Raw genomic sequence first — 23,306 nt, 5'->3', positions numbered from 1 at the left:
TGTCACTATTTCTTTATTCTGCAGTAAATCTTCATTCAATCTCCATCTTCTCAACTTCTTGGACAATTTTTTAATCCACATTATTGGGTTATGGTCAGCCCCAATTTTAGGTAAAAATCTCTATTTTCCTTGTTATAAGACCTAAATCTTTAGTGCCCCACAACATGTTAATTCTAGAAAAAGTTTTATGTCTTGCTGAAAAAAAGGTAGTCCCGCACTTCAGGGTTAAATTTCCTCCATATGTCCTCCAAATTTTCTTGTTTGACCAACTCACAAAAAGACTTTGGCACTTTTCCTTCTTTGTTATTATTTTTCCCCCAGACCTATCCAGAGAGTTCTTAATTGTTCCATTAAAGTCTCCCATTATCAAAACTTGATCAGAAGTCAGTTCATCAAATTGTTGTATAATGTCTTTTTAAAAAGCATCCTTTGTAGCATTAGGCGTATACAATCTCAATAATGGGTTTTTTGCATTTAATATTATTTCTACTGCTACAAATCTTCCATCTTTAACTTTAAACACTAATTTTGGCTCCAATTCTTGTTTAACTTAAAAATCACTCCCCTTTTCTTCTGTTCAGCCAATGAAAAAAATTCTAACCCCAATTGTTTATTCCATAAAAAATTGTAATCCTTTTGTTTAATATGCACTTCTTGTAAACAAACTATATTACAATTTTGCTTTTTAAACCAATGAAATTTTGCCCTTCTTTTTTGTGGTGAATTTAGTCCATTTACATTCTAAGACAATAATTTGTAATCCATCATGGTGCAAATTCTTTATGTTCTTCATAAAATTTATGCAGTTCCTGTGCATTTGTAATTGTGATTCTTTTCCCCTGAAGTTCAAAGCTCAAACCTTCAGGTATTATCCACTTAAACCTCATTTCATTGTCCCATAATTTTTCTGTCAGTTTTTTATATGTTCTATCATTTATCACTTGCCTTGACAACTTCTTCATAATTCTTACTCTGCTGCCTCCCACTATCAATGTCTTTTCAAAGTTTTTATTCATGATCTTTCCCACCATTTCTTTTGTCATGTATCTTATGACAACATCTCTTGGTAAATTATTTTTCTTGGCATAGAGTGAGTTCACTCTATACATAGAGTTTTACATATTTTTAGTCTCTTCAGGATCTTCCTCTAAAAATGCTGCAATTATTTTAATTATATATTCTTTCAAGTCACCATCTTCCTTTTCAGGTACTCCTATCAGACGTATCTGAGTCTCCATCAATTTTCAGTCATGGATTGTCACTTTTTCTTGCATTTTCAACTTTAATTCTCCCTCCTGCACTTTCTTAGATGTTTCCTCTGTTTCCTTTCTGAGATCTTCCATATCTTTTTTAATCTCTTCAATAATTTCTTTTTTTGATGCAGAAATTCTCATGCCTTTCATCATTTTGGCCTCCATTGCCTCTAATTGATCCTGCATTTTCTCCAAGGAAGTAGCCCTTGTACGGTTTTGCTTGTGTTCTGGCATTTAAAAACACTGAAAATTTTGATCTCACCAATTTCAAATTTAACTATCAGATTCAAAAGATTAGAGCTTGCTTTTATAACAAGCCTAATTTTGCCATCCTCAGAGCTTCCCAGGCCGAGATATTAATTTTTAAAATTTTTAAATCCTTCAAAATGGCGGTCGCAACTTTTTGCTTCTCTCTGCAATTTTCCCCCCTTTTTCTTTTAAAGGCTTCTAAAGTCCACTACAAACAATATGTCCAATAGTATTTATCTTCTTGTCATCATCTCAAATAATTCCAACAATTTTTATTGTCCCAAACACTTTAAAAACATTGTTTTAATTTTGACCTCCAAGCAATGGCTGCCAATGTTTCTCAATGGTATTATAGTCCTAGAGTAGGCTGTTCATCCGCTACTTCCTGCTTTACTTGCCAACAAATCTCATTTTCACCGGTAAAGAGATCTCACGATGCGTGACGTACTTCCTGTGTTGATTGTATATGCTGCAGCTCTGTGACGATGGTGCCCTTTTTTCAAAACCGCAAGTAGACCAAACAATAAATTCCTTTCCACTTTTTAGCACTGTCCTTTAAATTTGCAAACTCTAAATTTCACCTCTTCCTCCCTTCTTCTTCCAGACTTTCTAGATTTCCATTTCCCACCTTCTGAATTTATTCTGTTTAACTGTAAATAATCCTGGAATGAAAGATAGTAATTTGTACCTTTTCTGCCAATTATCCAGATCCACACCGGTGTTGTGTAGCTTTAGATGTTTAGCAAAGTCCAAGAAGGTTAGGATTGTGTCGAGCTTAAGTCAAATAAATGACTCTGAGAACTTCTGCAGATGATGAAAATGCAACTCTTCTCCGGAGACCCCTCAAAGCCTCAAAGGAGCCTCCCCCCCGGGACTCCCTTTTAGCCAAGGTAAATCTCCTCAAAGTTTCCTGTGCACATCTTGGACTAATCTCTAACTGAGAAAAATAGGCAGTAGGCATTAATTAGCCTTCCACTACCCCGAACAGAAGTTCCAGCCTGCTCTTGTTTTGAGAAGCAGCTCAGCTTGACATTTTCCTCCCCCGGAAGAACAAACAGAAATGGGAAAAGTTCTGCTTGGAGATAATAAAAAACTAATATCAAAAATATATAAATTACTGTTAAAATGGTCTACGAGGGATGAAGTAGTGAAATCTCAAATGATTAAATGCGCAATTAATGTAAATAAAGAAATACAGATGGAAACTTGGGAACACTTGTGGAAGAATTCTATGAAGCGTTCGACATGTCATAGTATTAAAGAGAACTGTTTCAAAATAATGTATAGATGGTATATGACTCCTAAAAAATTGGCAAAAATGAACAATAAGATGCCAGATAGATGTTGGAAATGTAAAAAACATGAAGGTTCTTTCTACCATATGTGGTGGACTTGTGAAAGCGCAAAAAAGTATTGGCAGATGATTCAGCAAGAAAGTTCTAAGATCTTGGGATATGAATTTAAGAAAGTTGCAGAGACTTTTCTGTTGGGATTACAAATAGAAAAATTTCCAAAAAAAGATAGAACTGTAATTTGGTACTTGCTTTCAGCTGCTAGGACATTATATGCGCAGTTGTGGAAGCAAGAAAAAATACCAGAGAAATGGAAGTGGATTATAAAAATTATGACATGGAGTGAAATGGACAAATTAACAAGAATATTAAGAGACTATGATTTAGAAGTTTTTAAGACAAAGTGGAAAAAGTTTAGAGAAATGTAGAAAAAGAGTGGAAAATAAAAGGACACTGGACAATTTTTGCTAATGATTAAGTTTTAGAAAGAAGAAGAATATAAGTTTTTGTTTTAATAGTTAAGGGTACCTTTAAATATTAGTATTTTAAGTAAATAACACCGGCAGGGGGGGGTCAAGTAACGGGGGGAGGGGTGGGTAGAAAGTAATATATGGGGTAGATAAAAGAAGTTATTAAGATGTAAGAAATAGATTTATTACTATATGTTACCAATAAAATTGTTTTAACCACAAGTAAACATAGTCAGTATTCATCTGGTTTTGCAAACAATAAACATGAGAATGGAAAAGTGAATCTTTAAGAATTTATTAATCTATAATTTTAGAGGGCAATATTTGGCTAAAATTCATATTCAGACATGCCCAAATATTTTCAACATTCACTTTCAAAATTTGTATAAAATGGACTTAATCACAGAGATCAGAAAGTGAAATAACATGCCCCCATTTATTTAAATGAGATTTCTTGCTTTTAAGCAACTTCAAATTATTCTGGATTCAGCAGGCTATAATATTAAGTTATCTGTAATATGAATTCTTGTATTAGGATAGTTGGACTGAGCAACAAAAAAAAGCATTCAACTAATTGGAAAACTCAGTTTATGACAGAATCCTTGTAGTAATGCCAATTGAAAAATAAAAGACATTTTTGTTATTGTTAGATACAGTGTACAATTGTTTATTTGTCCATAGAAAAACTGTCATTTGAATACAAACAGCAATATGACACAACTGTTCAGGCTAATGCCTTACGAAGCGGAGGAGAATCTACACAACATCCTCATACCCAGGGCTATTTTTGTAGAAAAAGCCCAGTAGGAACTCATTTACATATTAGGCTATACCCCCTGACATCACCATTGTTCTGCGCAAGGCTTTTTTTTGTAGAAAAAGCCCAGCAGGAACTTATTTGCATATTAGGCCACACCCCATGATGCCAAGCCAGCTGAAATTGCATTCCTATGCATTCCTGCTCAAAAAAGCCCTGCTCAGACCCACTGCAAGTCCCTAGACATATCAACAATGTCAGCTGAGTGACACTGCCCACCAGTTCTTCAGTGGAATATTCAAAATCTGTCTGCTTCAGATGTGGATAAATGATAAATGAGAAGGAGCTCCTCTGCATATTAGGCCACGCCCCCTAATGTAGCCAGTCCTCCAAGAGCTTAGAGGGCTTAGTACAGGGTCTCCTGTAAGCTCCAGGAGGATTGGCTACATCAGGGGGCGTGGCCTAAAATGCAGATGAGCTCCTGCTAGAAAAAAGAGCCCTGATGATATGTATTGGCTATAATTAAAGTGAATACATGGAAACAAAGGCATAAATTGAAAATCCACATATGGATTTTCCAAGAGAATATTTGCTGTCTCTGGATCATGGATCACTGCACAAACACACACAAAAAGTCCCATTAAATACTGACATAACATTTTAATTATATTCCTCAGGGCAAATAGTCCAAAAGCACCCCTGTAGAGCAAAACATTGTAAGAGGCTCATAGCTTTCCAAGAAACTATAATCCAAGGAAAAGATTTATTTCAGCTCAAAAATTCTCAAAGCCCTCCAAATGCCGTATTACTCTGCCAGTGACTTCAAAGGACCATTTCATGTAAACGCTATTTGGATGAAAGCATGAAATGTTGTTTGCAAGTGAGCTTTCAATTTAAGCACTGCCTTTTGTGCATTTAGAGGAGAAAGACACTTTTCAGAAGCATGTTTTCATCTAAAACACACATGCAAGTAAGTGCAGTAGCTACTTCAAACATGTGGAACCAAAGTGACTTATCTCTCTTATCCTTTCACTGATAAACTGGCTCCTTCAAACTGACAGTTTTACAGACATTCGCAAGGACATAAAAGAAAATGCAAATAGATCATCTGTCTAGCACCCTTCTAGTGAAAGCTTATTGTTTATTCAAGGTCCCCAAGGGTCTAAACAAATAATGTCTTTAGCAATAAACTGTCCTTAAAAGGTAATGCTGCTCCCAAAACACAAGAAAACAGCTACTAGAAAACAGTTTTGTTTCCTCTCTCGTCCTTTAAGTCCAGAAATGTTCAGAAGTAACATTTTAAAGGAATATCTAGGTACATATGAATTCCTTAAAAAACTTATCAGCTTTCTAAAAAGTCAAATATTTTTAAATACATTTTAAAACATCTTTTGCATGAAAAATCAAATCAGCCACCAAGGCGGCCCTGATTGGGTTGAAAGGTCGGATATAAATCTTCTAAATAAAAAAAATCAGATTTAATTAAACTATATTACATTCTACAATGCGTTTTTTTTTTAAATTTCCACACTGGGAATTACTTGACATTATTTGGCTACACAGAAGTAAATTAGTTTATCAGGTAAACAGAACGTAGCATTAAGAAGTTGCTATCCATTCTTTTTATTAGGACCAGACAAATATCACAAAATAATAAGCACAACCTTTTGAGTTCACCAGAAATCTTCATTAAACTGGATGCTCAGTACAAAAAGAGAGAAAGGATGCTTAGAGCCGGATAGAAATGTAGAAAGACTTTCTCCGGTTTACTAATTTTTAAAAAAGTTGAATCTACCAATATAATCCTAAACAGTTATACATTTCTTAGTCAATTGAAGTTAGTTGACATTTATTTATATAATTTATCCCCTCCCCCCCATTCTTGGATTTATAGGACTGCACTATAGTTGTTGTAGAGTTAACTTCTTGCACCAGAGGCTCCCAGGATGAAGGACCAAAAAGATGGAACATCTCCCTTTGAAAACATAAATGCCCACAGTTCATCAGAGCCCTTCATAGCCCATTATGAAACATACATATCTTTTGTTAGGCGGAGAGTAGCAGGAAAATGTGCTGGTCCATATTATAACTAATTTGGAGAACAGTTTCAGATGATACAATAAAAGCTAAACTGTACAGAATAAGTGGGCAGAGGGCACGTAAACCCTCAAAAGAAATTAGGAGACCATCTCCCTACAGGTGCATCTGGACTCAAATCTAGGTAATCTCCCTACACTTGCAGGATCCCTTGTTTGAAAAAATCCAGTATTTTCCAAAACAGACAAAAGATTTCATGTAGTAGACATACTTGCTTAAGGCACATGTATAGGCAAGCTTTCCCAAGCAGACATTTCTCTTCCAGTTAACATTTTATGCTGACCTCTTTCAGAGTGTTCATGGATGTTTCATGAATTACAGAAGTTCAATCAATGATTTAAGAAGCCGCACATAACTACTACTTGTTAACTTATGGGTATACTTGTTCATATTCTAAAAGCAGGCTTCTTTTGGGAAAGCCTTATCAAGGTTATTGACTATATATAAGACAAAGCAGATGAGTCAGTCTTTGCTGCAGATGTGATATCTGTCCCACAAGACAGACCTTATTTTGAATGTTACTCAAAAATCCCAGTTTGTCAGGTACAATTTTACCATGATAAATTCTCAAAAGCGGTCATGCTCAGAACAGAGGGTGAGTTATCTCCTACAGCAAACAACAAAAATGCAGAAAGCCAATTATTCTCCCATCAATATAACTGATTACCAAATTGCACAAAATCAAACTGGTTTTACACTGGTCACTCTTCAGGTAAGTGATTAGAAGCTAAAGATAATCTAAGTCTAAGATCTAAAGCACAGAGATTAGTTATGCCAACAGGATGATAAGTCTTGAAACAAGACTTTACATCATTGTCTAACCATCTTTCTTTTCCTGTTAGAAGAAGAGTTCATGAAAACTGAAAGCTTGATTGTGGTTATATATTATTTGGTTGGTCCTAATAAAAGGTATCATCAGTCACAGCCTTCAGCTCCATTCCCTACCTACAAAATGGAGTGACATGCCTCAATGTTAGACATCTGAATAATGCTTCTTTTTATAGTCAAGATTAAAATATATGCAAAGCCAACAGTCAACACTGATGTTTCCATCAGGTTTGGAAATATTTTTGGCAAGTACTTTCATTGTCCCTCACTTACCAGGAGATCCTCCTGTTAAATCTGGGGCTTGGGCTGAATCTAAAGAAGAAACAACACTGACAGCATTTGTGGGCACATTAATAGTTGCTGCAGAAGAAGCCGCTGATTTCTTCGGAGCCACAACAACACTCCTGTAAGAAAAAATGCACACATTAAATAACAAAATTTCATTTTTAAGGGTTTCCAAACATGTCTTCAAACAAAATAACAAGGCAGTATATGTACCATTTTGGATAGAGTGCTGGGCCAGGACCTGGCAGATGCAAGTTCAAATTTCTGTATTACCAAGAAGGTCATTTACAGCAAGTCATACAAATTCAGTCCAACCTGTCTCATAAAGGTATTGTGGGAATTTAAAAAAAAAAACAGAAAGGGAGAACCATGCATGCTGCCCTGACCTTCTCACAGGAAAAGTAGAATAAAAATATACTAGATAGACAGAATTACAAATGCAGTACAAATGCAGTACATTCAGACTTGCAAACACAAGCTAGTAGTCAGGTGTGATAATTCATGTATTTTCTATTTTTTTCTCAGATTATGAAACTATGGTGTACATCCTATTAGTAACAAGGCTTCCACATTAAAAGTTACAAAACAATGGTCAACAAAAAGTATGTTGAGATACAGCAATCAGCACTAAAAGCAGTCCTGTTTCCTGTGTAGGAACACTTTTGCTCAAGCTGTTTGCTACATGAAGGCATACCAAACAAGTCCAAGAGTACCACTGTAAACCACTGATTTCAATTGACTTAGAATAGTGTAACTCTGCTTAGGATGTGTATTTAAATGGGTACTTAAAATCTCAGTTCTTACAGATAACTCGTTATGGAGCTGAACCAGCAAAATCAATTTTGGTGATGTATTAATACACATCAGATGATTATTCAAATTGCACACAAAGTCATTTTAATTTCTATAAATATGCGTCTCTGGAATCCAGGAAAAGGATTTATCTTGTGTATTACTATGACATCATTATGACAGTCCAATTTCAATTAAACAGTAATGCTTTATTCCAAACACCTAAAAGGCCCAGTTAAGCATACACTAAAGACAGTTTTAATTGTGAGTTAGCTCCATAAACATGTAAAACCTTAGCTAATGAGCTAAAGAGCACAGCTGATATATTGTGCACTCCCAAAGCAGTGCTTTCTTTTAATTACCTGGTGTTAACTATAAGCCAAAAGTCTTCAGTATTCAATTTATTTAATCACATCTTCTGTTGACAGTACTGTAAGTACTTGAAAGCATTCCCTTAATAGCTTTAAAGTATTCAGTTTCTAAATAAAATGTATTAAAACTTGGTCAAGTTTGGTAATAAATATATAAAATACTTCCCAACACTTTATAAATTTAATTATAGGGATACATTTTCTTAGGCTGTACTTATTCGAAGTCCTAGTGGGTATTATAACACTAAAATGTACTCTTGATTAACTTACACCAGAAGCTGACATTAAACATAGATGTAGTAATATGTGCTATGTAGTAAGATGTAGTAATATATGTATCATTATAAGGGTGACTGCTAATGTTAACTATACTCTAAAAGATAGTAGCAACAGCCACCTGAGCCCCAAGCCACGAGACTATGCTGGAACCGAGAATTTCTCTCACAAGTTTGTCATATGACATGCTTATGCTAAGCCTGCATTGGAAAAATTTTTATAAGAATATGAACTCTGGCTCCAACCCAAAATGCTGCAATTAAAGAATATGTATTTGAAGTAGTCATAAGAATTATGCTTACTGTACACAGAATGTAGTGCTCACACTTAGAAAGAATTGAACTTGAGGTTTAAAAAAAAGTGACAAAATTTCTACAAAATACATTATATTACTGCCAGTTCTAAAAAGCCAGAATGGTAAGGTGGGAAATATTTGATAATATTTGTTCCATAAACTATGTTTTCTTGGAGACAGCTGGCTGTGTAGACCCTTTTTCATTTGATTTTAGACAAGAGATAGAACCATTGGACAATCTGCACTTGATGATTAACCAAAGATAGATTACCTTCTTGATTCTCCAGGACTCCTTAGCAGCTTTTCATCATTTTATGCTTTTTGTATGAGAGATCTGATGGTGATCAGAGCTGCTGATGATCAGAGCACTAACAAGTTCATTTCTAGAAAGAAAAACAGGTTGCTTACCTGTAACTGATGGTCTTCGAACGGTCATCTGTGCAGTCAAACACATGGGTTTTCCACCTGGAATCGAACCCAACCTCGGAGAATTCAAAGCTAACCTAGGCATTTCTTTTGGCGCGCATTCCCTCTCGATCTGGGAAGCAGGCATCCACTGCGCATCCTGGAGCAAGGGGGAGGCACTGCACCCACCCAGTTTCTTAAAGCCACTGTGTAGAGAAAAATGTCAGTAGAGAAGAGAATAAGCCAGCAGCGGGGAATGCTGGGCGGGCGTGTGTGACTGCACAGATGACCACTCAAAGATCATCAGTTACAGGTAAGCAACCTGTTTATCTTCATCATGGTCTCTGTGAAGTCCCACACATGGGTGACTGGTAAGCTGAAGTGCACGGAGGCAGGTGCTGGTTCTGTAATAGAAGAATACATGTTAAACATGCGTAAAACTAATAAGAAATATTGTACTCACAGGGCATGGAGCTGGAGGCGTCAGTCAAAAATGGAGCAAAGTACAGCCTGCCCAAGGAATATGTCACGCCGAGCAAGAACGTCTAGGGTGTAGTGCGTGGCAAACGTAGATGAAGAAGACCAGACCACAGTGGCACAGATGTTCTCCATCAGTACGCCTCTACAGAAGGCTGATGACATGGAGACAACTCAAGTAGAATGAGCTCGCAAGTGTTCAGGGACGGGTTGTTTAGCCAACTGGTATCATATGGCAATGGCTGCTACAACCCACTTTGAAAACCTCTGGGTTGAGATTTTGTATCCCTGGTTATGTGTTCCATAAGCCACAAAAAGTCTAGAGTCCTTAGGGAAGGGACATGTCCTGTCAATGTAGAAAGCGAGGGCCCTACGTACGTCAAGATTGTGTAGGGTCCGTTGCCCGGTGTCACTAGGTTTTTTAAAGGACGGCAGGGTGGTCAACTTTCCAAAGTGATAAGGTGAAATGACTTTCGAGAGGAAGGCCATGTCAGGGCATAAAACCACTCTGTCATGGTGGAAGACAATGTATGGGGGGGTCTGTCCGAAAGGCACAAACATCACTGACTCTCCTGCCGGACGTGAGTGCCACCAACAGCACCATCTTCCAAGACAAGAGATGCAATGGAATGGATGCCATTGGCTCAAAAGGGGGTTTCATCAGTTGGCTCAGGACAAGAGACAAACTCCAAGTGGGTTGCAGTTGGTGAATTGGAGGTTGAAGATGCAGAATGCCCTTTAGGAAGGCTTTTGTTGTGGAATGAGAGAAGACAGTGCGTCCTTCAATGTGTGGATGAAGGGCTGAAATAGCGGCCCGGTGAATCTTTAGAGAGGAGTAGGTCAGGCCTGAGTTTGACAGAGACAAAGTGTAAGTCAGAATCTGAGCTATTCAGGAAGGAAGTTATGTTGAGCAGCATATGATGCAAAGTGCTTCCACTTTTGAGAGTAGGATTTTCTAGTGGAAGGCTTTCTGGCGTTGAGAAGAACATGTCGGACTTCTGTGGGAAAATCTAGAAACTGATTTTCCAGACAGTCAATCGCAGAAGTCCTGGGTCATGGTGTAGGACCTTGTCGTGTTGTTGAGAGATCAAGTCCCGAGCTTGGGAAAACGATGAAACACACTGTTCGAGAGAAGAATGAGGGTGGTGAACCATGGTTGGTGCGCCACCAGGGAGTGATGAGGATACAGTTGGTCCGATCCAGTCTGATTTTCTGAAGCGTTCTGGTTATCAGTGGGATAGGAAGGAACAGGTAGTGTAGTGGTCACGACCACGAATGGAGGAAAGTATCTCCCACAGATTGCGTGGATGGAGGGCCCCAAGTGTAGAAGCGTGGTCATTGAGCATTGTTCAGAGAGGCAAAGACATCTATGGCCGGAAACCCAAATGTCCTGAAAACTGTTCGAAGATAGCTGCGGTTGAGGGTCCATTCGTGGTTGTTCACAAGGTGACGACTTAGTGCATGCGCTTGAGCATTTTGGATTCCCAGCAGGTGTACGGCTGTTAGGAATATGTGGTGAGCAATGCTCCATTGCCAAAGGGCTAAAGCCTGTCTGCAGAGACAGACAGAAGCAGTGCCCCCCTGATGGTTGATATAAAACACGGTTGCCATGTTGTCTGAGGTGACCTGGATGTGCAGACCGTGAAGAGACGGTAGGAATGACTTGAGTGCTCTGTGGACCACCAAGAGTTTCAGGCAGTTGACATGAAGGGATTTCTCATAGACTGTCCACTGTCCTTGTACCGTTAGTGTGTTGTAGTGGGCTCCCCAACCCCACCTGGTGGCATCTATTGTAACAATGGCTGATGGGGGCAACCTTATGAACGGCATTCCCACCAGAAGATGATGTTTCAGTGCCCACCATTCTAGAGATGGAAGAATGTGGTGTGGAACGGTGAGCAAATCATTTGATGTTGTCGATGCAGGCAGAACGTCCGTACAAACCATAACTGCAGAGGTTGCATGCGGAGCTTCACAAATCACAGAACAGAGGTTGTGGCAGCCATAAGCCCCAGCATTCGCTGAAAAATGAAGGCTGTTTGGGTAGGGTGTGGTATGATGGCAGCAGCTAGAGACTGAATATGGTGGACCCTGTCTGCAGTGGTAGGCCTTGTGGGGTACCATGGATAGGCGTGTGCCTATGAATTGGATGTCCTGTGTTGGGATCAAATTGGACTTTGTCAGGTTGACCTGAAGACCCAAAGAAGACAGGAGAGATAGTGTGGTTGATATGTCTTTCTGAAGTTGCTCTTTGGATTGGGCCCCAATGAGCCAGTTGTCTATGTAAAGATATATGGAAATTTTTTGTGGTCGAAGCGTTGCCCACCACCGCCATACACTTTGTGAAGACTCTTGGTGCAGTCAATAGGCCGAAGGGAAGAGAGTGGAACTGGTAGTGTTGGTCCCCGACGGCAAACCTCAAGAATCTTCTGTGGTGATGGTTGATGATGAGGTGGAAGTAGGCATCTTGAAGGTCTGTCAACGCCATCCAAGCATCTTTTGGGATCAATGGGAGAACAGACTGCAGGGTAATCATGTAGAATTTTTTGTACAGGATATGGCGATTGAGCTTGCGAAGATCCAGTATTGGATGATGTCCTCCATCTCTCTTTGGAACCAGGAAGTATCAGGAATAGAACCCTGTGCGATGGAACTGCGGTGGGACTGGTTCTATGGCTGCCTTGGCCAGCAAGGCAGTGATCTCTTCCTGAAGAGGGAGGGATGGAAGAGTACGTATGAATCGATGGAGCCTCGGGCGAATCGAACTCTATGGTGTAGCCCCTGTGGATGATCGCCAAGACCCAGGAATCCGATGTTATGGATTCCAACATGGGATAAAAGGGAAGCAGTCTTATGATGTTGGATAGATGTTGTTGAAGAGGAGATGGTGTTAGGAAGTCAAAGAGACTATTTTGAAGCAGGAGTTGCCTTCTTAGTGGTCTGTGCTGTTGATGGAAGTGTTGTTTAGCTGGTGGAGCTCTGCGCTTCCAGTAGTCAGCCTGTCTAGGTGAGCAGGGGCGTTTATAAAAGGATGGTTTCCAGACTCTCTGTCTATTGGGTTGAGGCTGTTGTTGACTGACTCCTAACCTCCTAGCCCTTTCTCTACTGTCACCAACAGTAGTCAGGATGTCATCAGTTGTAGCATGAAAGAGGCCCTGACCATCGAAGGGTAAGTCTTCAATTTTAAATTTGATGTCCGGTTGTAATGATGAGGAGCGGAGCCAGTCGTGCCGGCGCAAGGTGATGGATGTGGCCATGGTTCTGGATGAACAAGCAACAGTGTGACGAACCGAGCTGATCTGCTGTTTGCTGACTCGGGAAAGCTCTTGCAGGATTTGTGATGCTTGCTTCTGTGAAGAATCAGGCAGAGATGGAACCAGTGTAATGAGTTGGGACGTCAAATTAAAAGTGTAGGCTGAAAAGTATGCCAAATAATTATGGATTTTAGAGGTGGCAGTCGAGAGGGAGTAAATTTTTCTCCCTAAGTTTTTTTCCTTCCTTCTCAGGGGGGACTGGGTGACATGTTTGTTTGGCCTTGGATGAAAAGTGCACCATCATGGAGTTGCGTGCAGGGTGGTTAAATAAAAATTTAGAATCCAGTGCGTGGATTTTATATTTGATCCTCTTTGATGTAGGTGGTACGGATGCAGGCTTGTCCCAAGCCTCCTTTAAGCCTTCTAGGTGAACAGGAAACATTGGGAGGAAGGAGACCGCAGGTAAGTCCGCATGAACTAGATCATGAACCACATCGGATACTCTTGGTAGATCACTGGTAAGCTTTATATTGAGAGTATTCGCCATGTTGGTGAGCAGGTCTAAATAAGCCTTGGATCCTTCAGCTGGTGAGAGATCGGCCGGTTTGGTGATGTTGGAAACAGGTGAAGCTGGTGAGGATGCTAAAGATTGAGAAGAATCTGAGTGTTCAGCTTTTGATTCCTCAGGAACATCGACAGGAGTCGTAGGACGATCATGTGAGGGCTTGGTAGGCAGTGACATAGCCTTATCCGTAGGTTGGTCCGGTTGAATAATCTGCTTTTCTGAAGGAACTGAGAAAGCAGATGTTGAGGGAGCCGGTGATATTAGTTCTGGTTCCTGACTGTAATCTCAGGGTCGATGAGGTGATGAACCTTCGTGGTATCGAGGGTAGTAAGGTTCCTCATGATACCGAGGTTCATGGTATCTATGTTGATAGACTTCGTCACGGTACCGAGGCTGGTGGGATTCTTCACGGTACCGGGGTTGATGGAGCTCGTGGGATGGTGATCTAGAAGATCTGAAGTATTGGCGGTGCCGACGTGGAGACGGTGATCTAGAGCAAGATGGGCTACAGTAGTAATAATGATCCCTGTGTCAGCTTGGAGACCATTCAGTGTAGAGTTGAGTTGGAGAATCTCAATGAAGTGGAGACAGCGGAATCCTTGAAAGTGCGAGGTACTGACACTTCGCGGAACGAGTGTACCCCCAGGAGATTGGCTCGATGAGCCTGAAGTCGAGGCGAGGGTTCCAAGGACTCAGTGGCAAGGATGTCCTCCAGTAGGGATTTGTGGACAGACGGAGATCTAGATCCGATGCGGATGACCTCACTGGTTATGACATTGGTGGGAGTCGAGAGTTCCACAGGAACAGTCAGTGCCGTCAATACCGAAACCAAGGTAGGTGCTGCCGTATTAGAGGTCGAAGCCATGGTATGGTCGGAGGGTCTCAGGCCCGAGGAGTGACGATCCGTCTTCGTGGATTTCGAAGGTATCGACTCCGAGTTTGGAGGACGATTCCAAGCGGTGTTTTTTCTTGGAGTCGTCAGATTTCTTGGTTTGTTTTCCAGACTTATGCTTTCTGGTAGCCGATGCCACAGAAGCTGCTGGTCGAACCACGTCCCTTTGTGGAGTTAAAGAAGGTGGCGAAGTCAGACCGAGAAGCATGGGACATTACAGGCCGCATCAAGGACTCTAAAAGTTGGCTTTTGAGTCTAGCTGCATGATTTTTCCTGGCCTGTTTCCCTAACTGGCTACAATGAACATAGGTATTGGTTCTGTGGATCTCCCCCAAACAAAATAGGCACAAAGAGTGTCCGTCAGTCAAGGGAATTTTGGTCCCACACCAGGTGCACTTTGGGGGGGGGGGGAAGGGGGGAGAAGGAAGGGATGATAATGAAGAAAAAGTCTTTTTAAAAAAATAACAATACCAGTCGGGAGTAGAAGAAAAAGAGGTCGTTGAGAATTGAAGAAAAACAGAACAAAGTTGAGGAGACGCAACGAGGTAGGTCTAATCCGAACGGCGGTTAAGAAGAAAACTGGGTGGGTGGCGCGGCTCCCCCTTGCTCCAGGCATGGGCAGTGGATGACTGCTCCCCAGATCGAGAGGGAATGCACGCCAAAATAAATTCCTAGGCTAGCTTTGAATTCTCCGAGGTTGGGTTCGATTCCAGGCAGAAAACCAATGTGTGGGACTGGAGACCATGATGAAGATGTGGCGTCTATCTCAAAGGGTGCCTCAGGATTTATCATTCCACTCTTTTTAATATCACTATCAATCTACTAGGGGAATTATCCAGATATTTGGAGCATAATGTCATCAATAAAACAATGAGAATCAGCTATATTTTTGGTATTTTCTAATCCATGAACAGCTATTCCAAATTTTGAATGGTATAGATGCTGCTATTATCTAAAAGATGGCAAACAAACTACCGTAGCTGTGAATTGACAAGAATGTAACCTTGATGGTGGGTGACTCATACAGAAGTAGGCTTGAATATTTTTAATGAGATTAAACTTTCCCTTGAAGAATGAGGTACATAGTTATGTAAACAATCTATCTTGTTCCTAAGTATTCAGGGGTTCACTTTTATATACATTTAACATACATTATTCATAGTTGTAGACTCTTCCCAGAGATCAGGTTTTTATTATTAAAAGATAAATCTTTTGTTACCATTAATTATTGCATAAGGGGCACAAAGCCAAAAAGTGGGCCATCCAATAGTCATGAGAGTGAGACTGAACAAAAGGGACTAGGAACCATCAGAAGGGCTTACTGAGAGCTAAGGTTTGGACAGGATGCCAGCACATGTTTATTATTTATAGCATGCTTTTTTTCCTCAAGGGACAACCAAAGTGGCTTATAACATCTTTCTACTCTCCTCCAGTTTATTGCTCTGTGACGCAGGTTTGGCTGTGAGACTGGCCACCCATGCATGGCAGAGTAGGGATTTGAACTTTAGTATCTCAGATCCATGTGCAACAGTGTAAGCAGTACATCATACTTGCTTTCACTGCTGAGTCACAAAGAATGGACACACTCCTAAAATTAACTGCATGCTATTATTCCTCTAAGTCTATGTTGAAGATCCTTCTGGAACACAAGGCAGAGCAGAAATAAAAACAAATATGAAAAAATGTAGAAGTCTTTCTTCTTCCCATATTTTTGCTTGGAACTAACTTAAGTCATATCGCTACTAAGAACATTTGCAATGAATATTTATTTCTGAATCTGTAAAAACAGAAGCATCCTCAATCAGATTGCCTCAGCAATGGGATCTCTAGATGTAAGAAAATGTTAAAAGAAACACAAAGGTTGACACACAGAAAACCTAATAAGTACAAGTCAGAAACAGTGGCACTCGGTCATCAAAAGTGCATCTTAACCATAAGGTCAGAGCAATGTTAATCCCCATCATGTTGCCATGTAAGAGGGCACAGTGTGAAGACATCACTTTACTCACTGCTGAATGTGCACTGATAACCAAACTGAATACTGGCTGAAAGAGACAAAAGGATTCTCATGATATACCTATAAAGTTTTTTAAATATTCAACCCCCAATCACAATCAATTTTCAGAGCGTATATCTCATCAAAATGGTATCTATAATCCAATAGTAAAATCAGTAGTAAAAAATCTTTAACTACATTTGTCATTTCATATACTAATTTACACAGTGTACCTGAAATTGATTTGTGTATATTCTGTTTTAAGAAATAAAGAAAACTGATTACTAGAACATTATACAAATATCTAAGGTGATGCATTACTTGTAAAAACAGTAAATAATTACAAAATTATTTAAACATATACTTTTTTCAACCTAGGACATGTACCTGTAATGATCTCTTGAGTTCTTTACGGATTGGTGACAATAGATAAAGCATGATAGGTGGTTTTGTGACCACTCCATTCAGATTTAAATTGATTAATTTAAATTGATTAAAATTGATTCATTACATTCATGAGAGTCAGTTTGGTGTAGTGGTTAAGTACGCAGACTTTTATCTGGGAGAACCTGGCTTAATTCCCCACTCCTCCACTTGCACCTGCTGGAATGGACTTGGGTCAACCATAGCCCTTGCAGAAGTTGTCCTTGAAAGGGCAGCTGCTGTGAGAACTCTCCCAGCCCCACCCACCTCACAGGGTGTTTGTTGTGGGGGAGGAAGATAAAGAAGATTGTGAGCCGCTCTGAGACTCTGAGTGGAGGGCGGAATATAAATCCAATGTCGTCGTCTTCTTATTGAAGGACACAATGTCTTCTTAGTGGCTGAACTCTTTTTCTGGCCACTCTGGATATTACAGCACTGCTTCTGATCTCAGTACTTTCGAATATGAACTACTCCTTAAAGCAACACCAAAGTACTGCTCCTGGAAGTCTCCATTGTTTACTTCAAGTTCTTGATCCTCCAGTCAAAACTGTCAGACCACAGTATTCTTCTCTTCTAGTGGCTCCTCTGCTGCTGTTTTCTACCTTTGTCAGCTTTCCTCTAGCCTTATATACCCTTGGCCAAAACTTTCATCCAATATCTACCACATCTCATGCCACTGATCCATTAATTCATAATTATGGACAAATCAGAGTAAATATTTATTTTTGTTTTTTTGTTGTATTTATATAATACACTGGAATATAATACACTCTTCCCACAAGCCAGCTAAAAACCAATTACTACAGTAGTTCTAAAAACAATTAAAAGATAGTGAAATAGATTTACATGATAACTCTAACAGCTGGATGGGTGGTAAATAGAAAGACTACCAATTGACTAATCAAAGAGTGGAAAGAATGTCCACTAAATGACCAACCATTTACAACCTCTTTTTTGATGTCTCAGAGAGCCATTACTCTCCATGGTTACAGTAACTGTGGAGCAGTTCTTTCCTTTCTTACCCTTAGAAACTCATTAATTCTCAAATCTTGAGCAGCAGAAGACAATTCTTTCCATAGTATGGGGGCGGGGAGTTGATTGGTTGAATAAAGGCTTAATATAGTAATCTCAAAAAGTCTGCATTTTAGCAGAGCTTAAAAGGATGTATCAATCCTGTTAAGGCCACATAGGCAGATTCTGTCAGTGTAGGGCCTATTAAAAAATCTCTCTTGCAAGACCATCATAAGTATAATATTCAGTCTTGCAAAGAAAAAAAGCTCTGCAATAATGTTGTTAAGCAAACTGCCCTAAAAATAGGATTTTGGGGGATTTAGAGTGGAGGGCAATCTGCCTTTTAGCGAGATCAAAAACCTATGTATACAGAAGGTGTCTGCTTTGGAAGTTACCCAATAACAAGACAATATAATATAAAAAGGTTTATTATGAAATAAAGACAAACATACAAGAGTATAAAGTCACACAACGCACATACAGTCTTAATAAAAATAAGATAGAAATAGACAGGAGTAAACAAAAGGATTGACAAACAGGGTAATAATTACCTATTGTAGTCTTCAAGAAAGACTCCAATGGCGATGAAAAAGGAGATGGGGGATGGACTCTCAACTGATCAGGTAACGGGGGCGTATCTAACAGTGGGGTATGTGGTACTGTCAGATGCACACGTGTGGGACTTGGGTCAGAGGTTATAATGACTACCTTGAGCCCTTAGGGAGTAGGAGGTGCAGGGGCAGATGACAGGTGGTCAGCTGGTACATGACCTCAGAAAAAGGGGAAGCTGTTCTTCCTCTTCTTTACGTATTTACTGGCACCATCTTTTGTCTTGGGTTCCGTTGGACAAAAGCTTAGGCAGTCTGGCAGAATCCACGCTTAAGATAAGCTTGATTGCCTTATGCAGAAGTAACAGCTATTGAGTACGTGAACCTCTTGCTTCGCTGTCATGGAGTCTGGCACTGCAGGAAGATGGTCGCTGATTATGTTAGCCTACCAACATGGCTTTCATGGTCAAGGCTGGAAACCGCTTGCCCGGACAGTTCCTGGCGGCGCAACTTCTTCCACTGCAACGGCCGAGATGGTGCACGCACGGAGTGGCTGGAAACCCATCTGTACTTCTGGCTAGCACTCTTCCAGAGATATAGAGTGCTGTTGTAACTTTGCGGCTGTTAGTAACTTATACCAAACCTTTAATGGCATAACAGTTGCAAATAAAATACACAGAATATAAAAATTTAAACATTGGAGATAAAATCAAAATGAAACCGAGCTTACAGATGCATTCATACATGGTCAGCCAAAAAATTTGCCACAGTGAGGCTGTTAGTATTCACATAAGTCTCATAAAATGGTAGATAAAACCCACATTTCACAGCAGATGTGTGTGAGTTAAATCTCCAGGCACCCTGGCAACCAACGGGTGATTGCGATCTCCGTATATAACTAAAATTAGGGGTCTCTTGCTCACAATGTGGAATGGTAAGATAACAAATATAGAGGGGTATGTGAACCTGTTCTGTTGCTTAGCAGGCTGCCATCAGAGGCCTACATTCCATTGTTACCTTATATAAACTTATTCTAGAATTAAAGATACCATTCATAGCATACCATAAACCATGGTATCCTTAGAACAAAGTAGGAGTCAAGTTCACCTTTAAGACCAACAAAGTTTTATTCAGAACATAAGCTTTCATGTGCTCCAAGTGCAAGAAAGCTTATGATCTGAATAAAGGTGCACTTGACTCCTACTTTGTTCTACTGCTTCAGACCAACTTGGCTGTCCACTTGGATCTATCTATGCAGTATCCTTCTCGTTTGTCTATCTGAATTGGAGAGTGGTGCTCCAGTAGTTCTGCTCCTTTACATGAAACTGCTGGAAGAGGCTGTCCTGGGATTTGCAGTACAGTATCACCAGTATGTGGATGACATTCAGTTCTATTTTTTCTTCATATCTGAGTCAGGTGAGCTAGGAGATGTTGTAGATCACTATTTGCAGACAGTAATGGGCTGGATGACAGCAAATAAATTGAATCTCAGTCCATGCAAGACTGGAGTGCTGTTAGTTGATGATAAAATTGTGAATAAGGAGACATCCTGTTCTGGATGGTACTGCACTTTCACTAAAGGTGTACATTTGCATCTTGGATCTGAATTGACAGAAGAAGGTACATATGCCCCGTGCAATGCAGAGAACCTTTCTTCAGCAGGCACAATTTTGCCATGGTAATCCATGCTACATTCCAGTATTATATGTTGCGCTACCCTTGGAAATATTTCAGAAGCTTATATTAGTATAAAATAATGCCATTAGATTATTATCCATGGCTGACATTTACCTGTTTGCTTCTGGGACAATTTAGGGTGCAGGTTATTATATCTTAAGCCATGAAATATATACCTAAAGATAATCCTTCTCCTATGTGTTTGTGCCCAACAATACATATATACCAGTTAGAAAACTCTGTACTCCCACCTGCAGATGTAAGGTAAGTGCCCAAAATGGAGAGGGCCTTTTCATTGGTGCTGCCAATTTATGGTATTCCCTTCCAGAAGAGATTAGTCTTGTTGGTCCTTAGGCTGGTTTAAAATACTGCCGGGCGGAGGGGGGGGGGGGGTTGTGTTTCAAACTTTTTATTTTAGCCTTTTTATTGTTTCTTTTTATATGTCTTTTTGCTGCCTCATGACCACAGAAGGGTTTCAAGTACAAGATACATATTTTAAAAAGGAAACTGGAGAATGGATATGTTTTCCTGAAATCAGAGGACCCAAAAGAAGTATGAGGTAGAAGACAGACAACCTCAAGAAACTGGTGCGGGGAGAGTCTGAGGATGTGAGATGATGCTTCTACTCTTAATGTTTTAAAGACAATAAGAAAAGAGAAGGGGGGGAAAGCAATATAAGCATCAAAAGGGCTCAAAATGATGTACCGTGGATCATATAAAGATAGCCTGAAGCAATTCTGAGAAAGGAAGACCCAGAGTCAAAGATTTGCCCAGGAATTTACAGCAGACATAGCTCATTTCTGTACCCTCACTGTCACTATAAGCCAGCATAGCATGCCACAAACCAACCAACCAATCCACCTAGTAGCTTCTTTGCCGAACTGAACTGCTTTAGGAGAGTTTGGTGTATTTCATGGTGCAAGCTGAGTCATGGACTATTAAAAGTTAATGCAACTCCTGAGCCTCTGGGGAAGTGGTATGGAAAGGTGAAGGGCTGGATTTTATCCTGTTGCTTGAAAGAGACACACCTGGTCTTTGGCACAAATCCATAGTAGTATTTTAGCACAGAAATAAATCAACATGCACTTGAAGCCTCAGTTAAACTGCAAATTAGGCATGCCCAACAAGTAGAGAAGAGGAAGTGTTACAGCCATTTTTTTTATTTACTTCATCAGTTTTTCTTCTCAGTATGACATAACGAAGGGATAAAAAGAACAATGTCATAATTCAGTTGGCTTCCAGAATCTGAAGGAGATTAATGAGGTCACCATCTCACTTAAACCATTAAACAAACTTACTGGAGGGGGTGGGAGATCTTTCAAAACTACTTTTTACTTTATGAAGAAATTAATATAATATTTTCATCGACATTTTTAACAATACTATGTATAAGAAATTTAATTGTTAGCAACAGTAACTGTAGCACTCAAATAGTTAGGCTAAAAAGCATAAAATTCATAGATGTTTACGAATTAGTAATGTCAGTAACAAAAATATGTATTTTATTCTTTAAAAGCGATAAAAGACAAACACCGCAAATATACTGCTAATTCTGTATATCTACTGGCTTTAATGAAAGAGCCAGACCAGGCCTTGAACTTTTATCAAGATAAATCCCTGACACCCACTAATCACCAGATTGGATCTTCACGTAAGATAAAAGAGTGATTTTTGGCATGGGAATGAGCACACACACCTTGTTGTTTGCAAAAACCCACAAGCTGGCAGTCTTTCAGCAAGGTTTCACTCACATAGCTGTTACTGTATACTCTCCAGCTAAAGCTGGAAAGTTGATAATCCTTAAGATATGAGGAGAGTTTTGATTTCTGACACAGCATTCCTGAGATAAATGCAGGATCAGAGAGATGCTTTGAAATTCCCAGAGATACTTTGCTGTAAAACTGCTACATGGGAAAAACTTTTAACAAGGTGTCTTTTTTTTTTTTACAAAAATGAAAAACGTTAACTCACTAGGCCTTGTGTTCCACACCAGACAATATATTAAATATAAACCAGACACAGTAAGATCCATAGAGCATCCTGAAATCTGCTTGTCCAAAGTTTCCCACTGTAATGTTAGTACCTTGGTGTGTCCCTGGAGATGAAAGCCTCTTTTTGAATGCAGCTACAGTTTCCTGAATAAGAGGTCATAACCTATTCCACCCACCCTCAACCCAGAACTATAACATTAGATGTCATCTGAAAGAAAACATGTTTTTCCATGAAGCTGAATCAGTTTAAATGCAGTTTATAGATTGTTGGTGGTTCCTTTAGCTGTTCACATAATACTTAAGTAGGAATTCTGCATTCACAAGAGTGTTTTAGTCAATAGTCACCTGCCTTCTCTGACCTAATGGTTTGTGATTTAGAAAGTAAATAAATTAATAATGAACATATATTGTATCAGGAATACAGTGCTTTAAGAGATGTTTTAGTGTGGATAGCTACAGTATACACTACAGAAAATTGTAAACAATAATTACAACAGAAAGGTATAACTATGTAAGATGTAATGTTATTTAAACATCACAGATTTTCATATTCTTCTGTTAGGCTACTGTTTCCAGACCAGCATAGAATCATAGAGCTGGAAGGGACCTCAGGGTAATCTAGTCCAACCCCCTGCACAATGCAGGAAATTCACAAATACCTTTCCCACACACATACATCCCCAATGACCCCTACTCCATGCCTAGAAGATGGCAGAAACCACCAGGATCCCTTACCGATCTGGCCTGGAGAAAAAATTCACTTACCTCAAAGTGTCAATTAGCATTTCCTTGGGTGAGTAAGAAGGGGCCACAAGAACTAAGCATTGATGCAACCCTTTCTGCCCTCTCTCCCATGAACTGCCTAATTCACAGAATCAGCATTGCTGTCAGATGGCAATCTAGCCTCTGTTTAAAAACTTCCAAGGAAGGAAAGCCCACCACCTCCCAAGGAAGTCTATTCCACTGAGGAACGGTTCTGTAAGGAAGTTCTTCCTAATGTTTAGCCACAAACTCTTTTGATTTAATTTCAACCCATTGGTTCTGGTCCAACAGAAAACAATTCTGCACCATCCTCAATATGACATCCCTTCAAGTACTTGAA

The 23,306-nt window shown here is 39.7% G+C and overlaps 1 protein-coding gene across 1 annotated transcript in view; it reads right to left on the bottom strand.

Annotated features, from left to right (window-relative positions):
• The window catches only part of LRBA (LPS responsive beige-like anchor protein), a 630,809-nt gene that overhangs the window by 459,492 nt on the left and 148,011 nt on the right, over positions 1 to 23,306 (bottom strand). The window contains exon 31 of the mRNA XM_060246657.1: positions 7,220 to 7,350. Within this exon, the coding sequence (XP_060102640.1) occupies positions 7,220 to 7,350 (131 nt within the window). The remainder of the gene's footprint in view (positions 1 to 7,219; positions 7,351 to 23,306) is intronic.

Source organism: Heteronotia binoei, chromosome 9 (assembly GCF_032191835.1).
Source record: "Heteronotia binoei isolate CCM8104 ecotype False Entrance Well chromosome 9, APGP_CSIRO_Hbin_v1, whole genome shotgun sequence".
In the NCBI taxonomy this organism is placed as follows: Eukaryota; Metazoa; Chordata; class Lepidosauria; order Squamata; family Gekkonidae; genus Heteronotia; species Heteronotia binoei.
The sequence above is the reverse complement of the archived record's forward strand: the minus strand, read 5'-3'. Positions and strand labels throughout refer to the sequence as shown.